Source organism: Eulemur rufifrons, chromosome 9 (genome assembly GCF_041146395.1).
Source record: "Eulemur rufifrons isolate Redbay chromosome 9, OSU_ERuf_1, whole genome shotgun sequence".
NCBI classification, from domain to species: domain Eukaryota; kingdom Metazoa; phylum Chordata; class Mammalia; order Primates; family Lemuridae; genus Eulemur; species Eulemur rufifrons.
In genome coordinates this window covers 25,693,949-25,706,911 of record NC_090991.1, presented here as the reverse complement: position 1 = coordinate 25,706,911, position 12,963 = coordinate 25,693,949, and the positions used below count along the sequence as shown (strand labels likewise).

The 12,963-nt window shown below is 37.6% G+C and overlaps 2 protein-coding genes across 2 annotated transcripts in view; one reads left to right on the top strand and one right to left on the bottom strand.

Moving 5' to 3' along the window:
* The window catches only part of MED13 (mediator complex subunit 13), a 101,051-nt gene that overhangs the window by 9,825 nt on the left and 78,263 nt on the right, over positions 1–12,963 (top strand). The window contains exon 3 of the mRNA XM_069482327.1: positions 302–470. Coding sequence (XP_069338428.1) covers positions 302–470 — 169 coding nt within the window. The remainder of the gene's footprint in view (positions 1–301; positions 471–12,963) is intronic.
* LOC138391959 (putative uncharacterized protein encoded by LINC00269) lies at positions 1,695–2,820 on the bottom strand (the record flags this gene model as incomplete). The annotated part of the gene is made up of 2 exons (XM_069482136.1): positions 1,695–1,874; positions 2,719–2,820. Coding segments are annotated over 2 exons (282 nt in total), but the record flags the coding sequence as incomplete, so codon positions are not given.

Sequence of the window (12,963 nt, the reverse complement as noted above, 5' to 3'; positions counted from 1 at the left end):
GTGTTCTTTTCATTGATACAGAAACCAAGTCAGTGTGTTCATGATACATTGCCCTTTTATTAGGTGGAAAAATAATTTTCATATCATTTAATAGAATGCATGGCAGTTAGATCTTTTATTCCTTGGGGAGTCACTTTGAAACCTGATATTTTAATGTTTAGAGATATACCGAAGTCATTATTGCTTAATATTCTGAGGTGAAATAGGGTTTGTGAATATAGAGTTTAAACTGTACCATTTTTTCCTTGGTTCTGAATAGATATAGTGCCACTACTTTTTGTTTCCTTTATTTCTCATTTAGAAGAGGAAGATGGAGTGTGGGAGAATGGACTTTCCTATGAATGCCGTACTCTCCTTTTCAAAGCAGTTCACAATCTGTTGGAACGGTGTTTAATGAACCGGAACTTTGTACGTATTGGCAAGTGGTTTGTAAAGCCTTATGAAAAAGATGAAAAACCTATAAATAAAAGGTAAGCTATTTTATTTGAATTCTTACTTGATATTTCTTTAGGTTTGTTAATTCTTATGGCTTTATAGAAATTGTGGAATAAAACAAGCTAAATATCAGTACAGACATATTCAGGAGGTTAACTTTTGCAAAGTACTGTAAGTATTCAGTTTTCTTTGACCACTTTTTACTCCTTTTACACATTCTAAGCATTTTCTTGCAGCTGGGCGCAGTGGGTTGCACCTGTAATCCTGCCTACTGCAGAAGCTGAGGCAGGAGGATCACTTGAGCCCAGGAGTTTGGGACCAGCCTGAGCAACATAGGGAGATACAACCTCTACAAAAAATAGAAAAATTAGCTGGGTGTGGTGGCACATGGCTGTAATCTGAGCTACTCAGGAGTCCGAAGCAGGAGGATTGCCTGAGCCCAGTAGTTTGAGGTAGCAATGAACTGTGATGATACTACTGCACTCTGGCCTGGGCAGCAGAGTGAGACCCTGTCTTAAAACAAACCAAAAAAAAACCCTTCTTTTTTCTTGCAGCGGGAATAGGCTATGTTTTAATACAGTGTCCTAAATTTTGATTTGGGGGTGATAGAGAACATGTGGGATGAAAGCAGAGGCTTATGCATGGAAGTATCCTTTTTTTAGTACAAGTGGAAATATATGCACAGTACTCTGATGTTAAAATTAAGTGATATTAGCACCTATTAAAATGGTGATCTGTGGTTATGTTTTGGATTGAGTTAACCCTTCTCATTCCTAGTCTCTCAGTTTGCTTTAATCAAAGTCATTTAAATTTGTGTTTTTCTATATAAGACTCTTGGAGAGTTTATAATTTTTTAAACATTGAATTAAGCAAATTTATGGCACTAATTAGCAGGTGGAGGCACAGGAGACTTAAGATAGATACCTTCTTTTCCTGTGCAATTAAAAGCTTCAGATTACTTCTCTTCTCTATGATTTAGATAATGTAAGGCATAGTCTGTTAGAAGATAAGTCCCAAGCAGTTGTTGAATTAGTGAGGATTCAAGAGAGATGAACCAGTGGATGTACCAGTGGCAAGTAAGATGGGATGGGGGGGAAAGAAAATTAAAGGGAACTTATTAGTTTTTCCTGAAAGATGTGAGAGAATATAAAGTAAACATTTGGTTGAGATTGTAGTCATTGTTGAGGTCCATCTTTCATGTCATTATATGTACTTTTTTTTCATATGCACCTGGAGTTTTGTTTTGGTTTTTTTCCTCTTCAAACTTTCATTTTTAGCTTTAATAGACGGGTCAGTAGATAAGCTTGGAGAAATAAAGTTTCTTTCATTTTTTTCTCTTTGAAAATTGACATTGGCTGGGCGCAGTGGCTCATGCCTGTAATCCTAGCACTCTGGGAAGCCAAGGTGGGTGGATCGCTCAAGGTCAAGAGTTCAAGACCAGCCTGAGCAAGAGCGAGACCCCGTCTCTACTAAAAATAGAAAGAAATTATCTGGCCAACTAAAAAATGTATATAGAAAAAGTTAGCCAGGCATGGTGGCACATGCCTGTAGTCCCAGCTACTCAGGAGGTTGAGGCAGAAGGATTGCTTGAGCCCAGGAGTTTGAGGTTGCTGTGAGCTAGGCTGATGCCATGGCACTCACTCTAGCCCGGGCAACAGAGTGAGACTCTGTCTCAAAAAAAAAAAGAAAAAGAAAATTGGCACTGACCTTTATTGTTAACAAAAGAATTATATAAGTTAGGAATGCATTCAGCTGCAACAACAGAAAAATCTAACTACCTGGTAGGGGTTGATTTTTTTCAATAGCAAGGAGTCTGGAGCTAGATAGTTTAGTATTGGTGTATCTGTTCAATAATGTCCTCAAGGACTCAAGGTTCCCTGTAGTTTTCTGCTCTGCCATCTTTCGTGTTTAGCTTTTATCCTTATGGTCCCAGTGGATGTTGGACCTTGAGACAGGCAGGAAGAGGAAGGAAGGGAAGAAGTAAGAACAAGTGGCACCTGGGTCAGTAAGTAGATTCTTTTCTGGAAACTTTAACTGACATTGGCCATATTAAGAGAAACAAATATCTTTAATTTGGAAATAAGCCACTCTGAACAAAATAAGGCTTTTGTTAGCAAGAAGAAAGGGGTAATAGATATTAGATAGTTAGAAGTAGAAAATGCTGGGGGAGGTGGCTCATGCCTGTAATCCAAGTACTTTGGGAGGCTGACGTGGGAGGATCGGTTGAGGCCAGGAGTTTGAGACCAGCCTGAGCAACATATTGAGACCCTGTCTCTATAGAAACATTTTAAAAACTAGCCTGGTGTGGTGGCATGAACCTGTAGTCCCAGCTGCTTGTGAGGCTGAGCCAGGAGGATTGCTTGAGCCCAGGAGTTCGAGGTTGCAGTGGGCTGTGATGATGCCACTCCACTATAGCCAGGGCGACAGAGCGAGACTCTCTCTCAAAAAAAAAAAAAGTGGAAATGGATATTGGGTAGGCAATTAGCAATATCTGGCATATACATTTATATGGTTTTAAGAAGTCAAGCAGATTGTCAAGGTTTAAAATGAAAAGCTGCAATCCTGAGCCTCAGCTAATAAATTTGCTCCTCAGAGGCAACCCCCTTTTAATTCTTTTAACTGCTTCTTCTAATTTACCTATTTTAAAATTTTGGAGCAATTAACATGCTTATTGTTGAGTTTTTAGTTATTTCAGTTATTCAGGATTAATCTATGGACTTCTTTTTTTCTTTTTTTTTGGTCATGACAGCCTAACATTGAAATTCTGCCTTTCTATTGAGGGTTTAGCTATCTTGCTTCCCCCTGCCCCAAACACTTGGACATTGATGACACTTTTTTTTTTGAAGTGGAATCTTGTTATATTGCCCAAGCTGGTCTTCAACTCTTGGGCTTAAGCCATCTCTTGCCTCAGCCTCCTGAGCAGGTAGGACTGTAGGCACGCATCACTGTGCTCGCTGACATTGGCACTCTTGCACACACTCTTCCCCCTTCCCCTCTCCCTTTCCTTATTTTGCCAGTATATGAGTTTTGATAAAAACAATATTTATTTATACTAGTATGATTTTATAAATATTATTTGTAACTGAACCGTATAGTGTATTAGGAATACATTACATTTCTTGTACATCTTTTTGTTTTCCCAGGTGTTAATGGTTGTCTCTTTTTCACTTAATTATCTGTGTCAGAGTTTGGTCAGCTACCACTCTACAGGGCAAATATAGTTTGCCACCTGATTTTATAAATAAAGTTTTATTTTAACACAGCCATGCTCATTCTTTGATGGATTGTTTTACGGCTGCTTTCACACTAAAGCAGAGTTAAATAATTGTGACGGAGACACATGGCTTGCAAAGCCAAAAATACTTAGCCTGAGATACTTAATATCTTGCTGTTCATAGAAAAAAGTTTGCTAACTCCTGATCTATGTACCTATTGGTAATGTATCCCTAGACTATCTACCAGAAGTATAAATCTCCCCTCCCTCTCTTCAAGGACTTTGTGTAATATGTTTGTTTCTTTTTTTTTCCCCTCTTGTTAATTAATATCCCTGTTGGAACCTTTCATTCTTCTTTTCCAATTTGGACTAGTTGTTTTCTAGTCCTGTTTCACAGTATCCGTATTGGGAATTCCCTTTGCTTTTCTATCCATGTTGGATCCCTCATTTCCTAGATCTCATTTCTCCTTTTTTTGTTCTTATTTACTATTTTGGTGGTGCTCATCTACCAGTAGTTTCCTGAAAGTACATGAGAAGTAATACTTTGGAGATTGAATATCTGAATTACCTTCTTTTCTACCCTTATAGTTGATCAATAATTTTGACTGTGTATAGAATCTAGGATTAGCAATCATTTTCTCTTAGACTTTTGGGCATTAAAATGCTGATTGGAAGTTCTGTGTGTGTGAACAGCTTATGAAGTTGTGAGCTTTACTAGGGTGCAAGGTTGGGGGACCTGGCCATTTTTATTGGGTGCCTGTCATCCAGCTCTCGCCAGCTGTATGTCCCCCTGCTCTGGTCCCCCATACCCGACTCAAGTTAGTCAGTTTTCCCAGAGGAATCTTTCAGTTTCTTGACTAGCGGGTATAAATAAGCTTGAGTGCCAGTATTTAGGGAGCCTGCTGGGGAAGGGAGGTTGGGGGAGTCACTTACATAGTGTTTAGATTCACTTAATCAATTTCATTTAAATACTTCACCTCAGCTATATCTAAGTGTTCTGTGTCCCTCTGTTTCAACCAATTCAAAGAGTGAACCTCTAGGTTTTTCACGGATCTGGAAGAAAGTGAAGAGACCATAGTAATGTAGAGTGAATCCAAAAGTCTAACTTTTGTACGTAAACTTACTTCCTTCTGTTTTCAGTTACACCTATATATCTACTTTCAGAGATAATATCAATATCTTCAACTTCGGAGACTTTTTGGGATTCTGTGGTTTGACTCAATTTGCATCTTGGCTCCTTCCTCTTTGCCTTTAAGTCCCTTATAATTTTTGCCTTTGCTTGAAAGCTCTTCAGATTTTATGGCCGTTTCGTTTCGTTTCATTTCGTTTCCTTCCTTCTTTCCTTCCTTCCCTCCTTTCTTCCTTTCTTTCTCTCCTTTCTTTGTTTTCCCCAGGATCTCATTCAGTTGCCTGGGCCGGAGTGCAGTGGTGTCATTATAGCTCATTGCAACTTCAAACTCCTGGGCTTAAGCAGTCCTTTTGCTTCAGCCTCCTAAGTAGCTAGCACTATAGGCTTGTGCTGCCATGCCACTCCCGGCTAATTTTTCGATTTTTTTCATAGAGACAGGTTGGTCTCGAACTCCTGGCCTCAAGTGATCCTCCTGCCTTGGCTTTCCAAAGGTGCTAGGATTACAGGCGTGAGCCACCGCACCCGGCCTGTCTCTTTTCTTTTGCTGTCACTTTATCATTCTCTTCCTTTTCCTCCTGCCCTTTACTATCTATATGGAGAGGTTTTCATGAGGAAGTAGAGATACATGAATATGTTCAATAAGCTATGCAGGGTACTGGAAATATCTTTTTTTTTTTTTTTTATGAAAAGCTCTTTTAATGGGCTGTTAATAATCAAATATACAACTTTTAATTGGAGATTTCCATGAATCCAACAGATTTTACTTGTTCTTTAACCATGTAATTGAGCACTAGTATTTTTCCATGGGCTGACCCATTTAGGAGGGGAGCTAAATTCAGATTGTGTTTTATTAGCAAGGTGTTACCAGAAATAGTGTATGCTCTTCTGATATACTCTTGAAGCATAGTTGTGGTACAAAAAGTGACTTTATCCAGGGAGGTAAATGCTGGTCCTCAAATCTTTTTTTTATAGGAACTTCCTTACCCTCCCCTCTGCCTTTAGAAAACCAAGTAGGGAAAAATCAAGCAGCTAAGTCTTTTAGTTATGACTTGGGATTTCCTTTCTGTTGAATTCAGTGGAATGATATAGGGAGGGCAGGTAAAGATTGATTATAAATTAATGTGTTTCTGGACCGTTATGAAGCAGATGTATCACATATACTATTTTTGTTTACTGCTAAATTCACTTTTGGTTAAACTGGTATAAGCATTCTGAAAAACAATGACAGTTGTCAAGGAAGAAGATTTTTGCTGCAAAACTGTTTGACCTGAATAAGGGACAAACTATAATATTCCTTGTATTACATGTAGTTAATTATCTGTTTAACTCTAACAGTCTTTAGGAACTGAAAGAGTAGAAGTGGAATCAAATTCTGGTGATACAGCCTGGTTACCTATAAAGAACCCTTCAACTATAAGGACAATTACTCACTAGAACAAACCAGTCTTCGGATAATCGGTTAAAAGAGTGACCAGTGTTTTGTCTTGACTACGTTAGGTATTTCCTACATTGCAGGCAACTGGTCAGATGACAGTCGCTGAGTTTTCTAGTGAGAACACAGACAGGTAAATGGGCTATAATAAGTGCCAATGCCTTACTGTAGGTTTTAGTCTCTCAGTAAAAGACTTTCCAAACTTGCGATGTTTGAGAGTGCATCTGAGTAAAATTATCTTCAATAAGAACTCTCTTAAGTTTGTGTTTGGTTAAACTTTTTGTCATATTGAATCTATTATCACCATTTAGCTGAGTGGGCAGTTAAGTTTATTTATGTAGCGAGAGTTTTAAATTCTTCTAGGATAGAAGGACACGAGTAAGAAATTCTTTTTTTAGATAGCTAGTCCAATATCTTACAGGATGTATTGACAACTGTTTTGCTAAGTGGCAGATGAGATTGTATAGGAAGGAAATATGTTAATAGGGAGCATGTTTGATTTTAGTATATCCTTTAATCTTACCCCATTCCCTTAACTGCAGACATAGCCATATAATTAATTTCTATAGAAAAAAATACATTGCTGAATTGATAAATCTTTTTGATATCTTTGCTCTATGTAAGATAGTTATCCATCCCGATTTTTTTATATATACACACACATGTATACACACATATATATTTTGAGACCGGGTCTTGCTCTAGGGCCCAGGCACATAGTTCATTGCAACCTTAAATTCCTGAACTCAAGTGATCCCCCTGCCTCAGCCTCTTGAGTAGCTGGTAGTACAGCAGCTGGCCACCAAGCCCAGCTTTTTTTTTTTTTTTTTAAATTCATTTTGTACAGATGAGGTCTCGCTATGTTACCCAGGCTGGTCTCAAAGTCCTGGCCTCAAGTGATTGCTATTATGTTTTTTAAGTATTCATTTCCTCTCTTCCGATCTTGTAGTTTAGCACTTTCCAGTGGAAATATAATGTAAGCCACATGTGTAATTTAAAGTTTTCTAAGTCTGGGTGTTGTGGCTGGTGCCTATAATTGTAGCACTTTGGGAGACTGAGGCATGAGGATTGCTTGAGCCCAGGAGACTAGCCTGGGCAACATGGTGAGAGACCCAGTCTTTACAAAAAATTCAAAAATTAGCCAGGCATGGTGGTGAGCACCTGTAGTCCTAGCTACTCAGGAAACTAAGGCAGGAGAATCATTTGAGCCCAGGAGTTTGAGGCTACGGTGAGCTATGATCATGCCACTGTACTCCAGCCTGGGTGACAGAGTGAGTTCCTGTCTCTTTATACATACATACATACGTACATACATGTATATATTGGGTATTGTATTAATAACACAGTTCTAGGACTGTAAGCCCAACTGAACTTGATAGTGCTTATTGGTAAAAATTTCTTCTATTAGTGATTGGTGAACCCTCTTTGAATTTTATGCTAAATTGTCAGTGTGCTCTAGAATCTCAAAGGCAGGCAGAGCCCCATAACTTACGTCAGTGTACCCACTATCCGCTAAGTTGGGCACTTCAGCAGCCTTGACATATCTTTATATTTTTTTCCCCTTATAGCCTATCTATGCTGTTTTTTTCTTAAAGTCTGTCATCAAGATTACTGTTTATCATTTCTGAAATCTTAAGTGATAATATAATAGTACTTACGGCCCATGGCATTTCTCTATGGTGCTCGAGTCATTAGGATTTGCATGGTCAGTCTTCCATATTATCAGGCTTTCCAAGAACATTTCTGAGAAAAATTAAGTGCTAAGAAGGTCTTCTTTCTCCCTATTGAGATTTTTTTTAACCATGATTTCTTACTATGTTTCTTACTGTAGACTCATACAGATTTGTCCAAGGTCACACCAGCTACCAAGTGTTTGAGCTGATAGGGCATGAAAAATATGAGACAGACAGACTGTGGACCCTGTAGACCAGTATATCTCTTGCACCCATGTCTTTTTAAAATGATAGGAAATAATAAAAACAGAATACTGAAAAACAGTAAAAAGGAACACTTTCAGAGCACATGAGGTTGTAAACCAGAATAATAATGTTGTTGCTTTCTAAGTGTTCTTTGCTGTATAATGTAAGTAATGTGTTCACTAAGTGAGCACAAATATATATAGAATTCATTGGTAAGGTGTAATCTTCTGGATTTTAATATAGTTCTTTCATTCATGGAGATATAAGAATACCTGATATTGATAATATAAATTAAAGAATTTAAAAAAATTACTTTGAAGACTGCAGACATATGGATTAATGCAGTGGTTCCTGAACTTTTCTGCATGTGGGAATAACCTAGAGAGCTTGAAAAAAAATTATTGATGCTTATATCTTAACCTGGGGCTGTGGCCTGGGCTTTGGGATTTTTTTTTTTTTTTTTTGACACAGAGTCTTGCTCTGTTGCCTGGGCTAGAGTGCTGTGATGTCAGCCTGGCTCACAACAACCTCAAACTCCTGGGCTCCAGTGATCCTCCTGCCTCAGCCTCCCAAGTAGCTGGGACTGCAGGCATGTGCCACCACGCTTGGCTAATTTTTTTCTATTTTTAGTTGCTTGGGTATTTTTTTCTATTTTTAGTAGAAACTCGCTCTTGCTCAGGCTGGTCTCAAGCTCCTGACCTCAAGCAATTCTTTAGCCTCGGCCTCCCAGATTGCTAGGATTATAGGCATGAGCCACCGCGCCTGGCCTGGAATTTTTAAAAGATCCTAATGTAAGACAAGTTTGGAAACTGTTGAATTTGTGGAATAAAAATAATCTAGGAATTAAGATGAGTAGGATTTGTTTATTGTTGTAAAATATATATAACATAAAATTTACAATTTTTCAGTGTGTTGTTCAGTGGCACTAAGTACGTTCATGTTGTTTGCATCCATCACCACTGTGTATCTGCAGAACTTTTTCATTATCCCAAACTGAAAATCTACCCATGAAACAATAATTCCTCATTTCTGTCTTCCCAAGCCCCTGGTAACCACTATTCTACCTTCTTCCTCTATGAATTTGTCACATAAGTGGGATCATACAATATTTGTCCTTTTGTGTCTGGCTTATGTCACTTAGCATAATGTCTTCAGGGTTCATTCATGTTGTAGCATGTGACAGGATTTCACTTCTTCTTAAGGCTAAGTAATACTCCACCTATGATATACCACATTTTGTTTATTCATTCATCGATGGACATGTGGGTTGTTGCCACCTTTTGGCTATTGTGAATAATGCTGCTATAAACATTGGTATACAAATCTCTCTTCAGATCTCTGCTTTCAGTTTTTTTGGGTATATACCCGGTAGTGGAATTATTGTATTATATGGTAATTCTAAGTTTAAATTTTTGAGGACTCTCCATAGTGTTTTCCACAGTGGCTGCACTATTTTTCATTCCCAATGGCAATGCAGGAGAATTCCAATTTCTCCACATCCTCACCAACACTTGTTTCCTGTTTTTTAAAAAATAATGGCCATTTTTGTGGGTGTGAAGTGGTATCTTATTATGTTCTTGATTTGCATTTCCCTAATAATTAGTGATATTGAGCGTCTTATGTGCTTATTGGCTATTTGTATATCATTTTTGGAAAAATGTCTGTTCAGGTTCTTTGCCCATTGGTTGTTAGGATGACTAGGATTTTAAGTCAGCATTCCGTTTAACTAGTTTTATGATTTTAAGATAGGCCATTTGACCTCTTTGTGCCTCAAATTTTCCACCAGCAAAATGGGATATCATTTTTCTGTAGCTTCCTAATACAAATGCTAAAAATAGATTAGATACGGCACTGCCTAATGCAGTATACATATTGAAGTGTTGCTATTAGAACAACTCACTTTAATCTTTAAGCATGTCTTCCTTTTCTGTCTTAGAAATAAACAATCTTTTGTTTAATTTGGGTATTTAATTGAGGAACATTTCTTTCTGCAACAGAAGATTGTTCATGTTTCATTTGTAAAATTCTGCCCCATACCTTTTGTTTTGGATATTACACTGTGAACTCCTGGAAAGCATTGGTATTCTCTACAATTCTTAATAGTACTTAATAGTACCTTGGGCTGTCATTGTAGTTACATGTATTTGTTTTAATTCTACTTTTCTAAGTGCTAATTACCAAAATTATTTAAGATGATGTTATTAATGATAACATTTCTCCTTGAAAGAAAAGCCATTCTGAATTTAGTATGCCCACATTTCTTAACATTCTCTTTGTCTTATAATATTCTCTGACTTGGGAGGCTGAGGTAGGAGGATCACTTAAGCAGAAGAGTTCGAGGCAGTATAACACTACGATTGTGTGCCTGTGAGCAGCAACTGCATTGCAGCCTGGGTAACATAGTGAGACCCTGTCTTTCATTTTTTTTTTTTTTGGTAAAAGAATCTCAGCAATTTTATCCCATATTTAGAATAGTTGCTCTTCAATATCATGTACAAACTCAATTTATTTTAAGTGATTTTATATTATAATAAGATCAGACTACTTTATATTGGGATAATATGCTAGCAGTATAGGAGGTGATGTTTTTTCTTTGATCATAGACCACTGGGATTGAGTTGCTGGTAAATAGGGCAGTGTAGATAAACAGTGGGAGTGGAGAGCATTAGTCATTTGGTGTTTTGTATTTTATTTTTTTTAGAGACTTGGTCTTAATCTGTCACCCAATCGGAAGTGCAGTGACCTCATCATAGCTCACTGCAACCTCAAACTCCTGGGCTCAAGCAATCCTCCTGCCTCAGCCTTCCAAGTAGCTGGGACTACATGTGTATACCACTATACCCAGCTAACTTTTTTTATTTTTCATAGAGACAGACTCTAGGCTATGTTGCCTAGGTGCTAGTCTCAAACTCCTGGACTCAAGTGATCCTCCTGCCTTGGCCTCCCAAGTACAGGGATTACCGGCATGAGCCACTGCACCCAGTAGTCACTTGGTTTTGCAATTTGGAATATTGGGTTTTTACAAAGACCCCTTGGAGGGGTGAAAGTTAAAAGTGCTCACTGGAAAGGCTGTTCGGGAAATTGAAAAATAGCCTTTATGATTTTTGAACATACTAGATTAAATTCTTCCTAAATAGTATTTAAGAGAAGTTGAATTAATGTACTTAATCTTCAGAAAAAGAGATTTTTAGCACAGTATTTTTTTTGTCATGAGAAAGATTTATTTTGAATATCTTTTTATTCTCTTCTTTATTCTTGTATGAAAAGAAGTAGAGTTGAAAGCTATATTTTTAAGAACTATACTGCACTGATAAAAGGAGTAGTAAATACGAGGATATAAAATTCAGATCTATCCTTTTTGTCTTTTAAAGATAAAGAACATGAGACTGTCGTAGGTTATTGCTTTTATTTGCAGATATTCTTGTAATTTGCAATTTAGATTTTAAAATTTGCTATTCATTTACTAAGTAAGCAGGCAACTTTCATAATCACTTCTATAACATACTTACTTGATCCCTAAAGTTAATCAAATTAAAATTTCTCTACATGATAGGTTAGTCTTGCTTGTGTCTCTTCCTTTTTTTCTCCCCGCACCTACCTACCTACGTACCTACCTACCTTCCTTCTTTTCCTCGTTCCTTCCTTTCCTCCTTCCTTCGCTTCCTTTCCTTCCTTTCCTTCCTTCCTTCTTTTTTAAGAAATGGGAGTCTTGTCCTTTTGCCTAGGGTATAGTGCAGTGGCTATTCACAGGCATGATCATAGCATGGTGCAGCCTCAAACTCCTGGCCTCAAGGATCTTCCCGTCTCAGCCTCCTGAGTAGCTGGGACTTCAGGCATGTGCCGCTGCACCCAACTCTTTGATAATACATGTTTTCCTTGACATAGTATTTTTAGTTAATAATTCCCCTTTAAACTCTTTTTAAAAATTTGCCCTTCTACCAAGACATATGTAAATCTTTTATAGTTGGCTGAAAAACTTGTAAGAAGCTTGTAATATTGAAAAACAGTCATTCTAGCTCGTTGAATATTGATTTTATTTATTCTTTAAGTGTTGAGCATTTTATCTTGGTTTTAGACTCTCATATCCTTTATTATAGTTAAGAGTGAAAAATGCTTTGAAAATTGGTTTCTGCCTGTTGAATGTCAATACATACAATGAGCATGATGGGCATATAGTTCTCAGAAATTAAATATTAGTGGCTTGCTAAAATAAAAATACTGTTTAGAAATTGTTACGTATTTATATGCTCTATAACTCAGCCTTAACAGTTATAGAGGCTGGGTGTGGTGGCTCACGTCTATAATCCTAGCACTGTTGGAGGCTGAGGCGGGAGGATTTCTTAAGGCCAGGAGTTTGAGACCAGCCCGAGCAAGAGGAAGACCCCGTCTCTACAAAAAAATAGAAAAATTAGCCAGGCATGGTAGAGTGCACATGTAGTCCTAGCTACCCAGGTGACTGAGGCAGGAGAATTGCTTGAACCCAGGAGTGTGAGGTTGCAGTGAGCTATGATGAGCCACTGCACTCTAGCCTGGGCAACAGAGTGAGACCTTGTCTCAAAAAAAAAAAAAAAAAAAAAAAAAAAAAGTTCAAATATTTAGATCACCTTTTTAAGACATTCTGATAGCATCCTGTGCTTGATTTTTTGTTATAGCACTTACCATAGTGGTAATCAATTGTGTGCCTAGCACATGCCATGGGCTTAACTTAAAAATATTTGTTGAATAAAAGAATAACACTTGGCTTTTACTTGGTGGCTTAGTATATAGTACATATAGATCTGTATATAATGCTAAGTTTAATGCAGAGTTCTTTCAAGAGTGTGTGTGTGTGTGT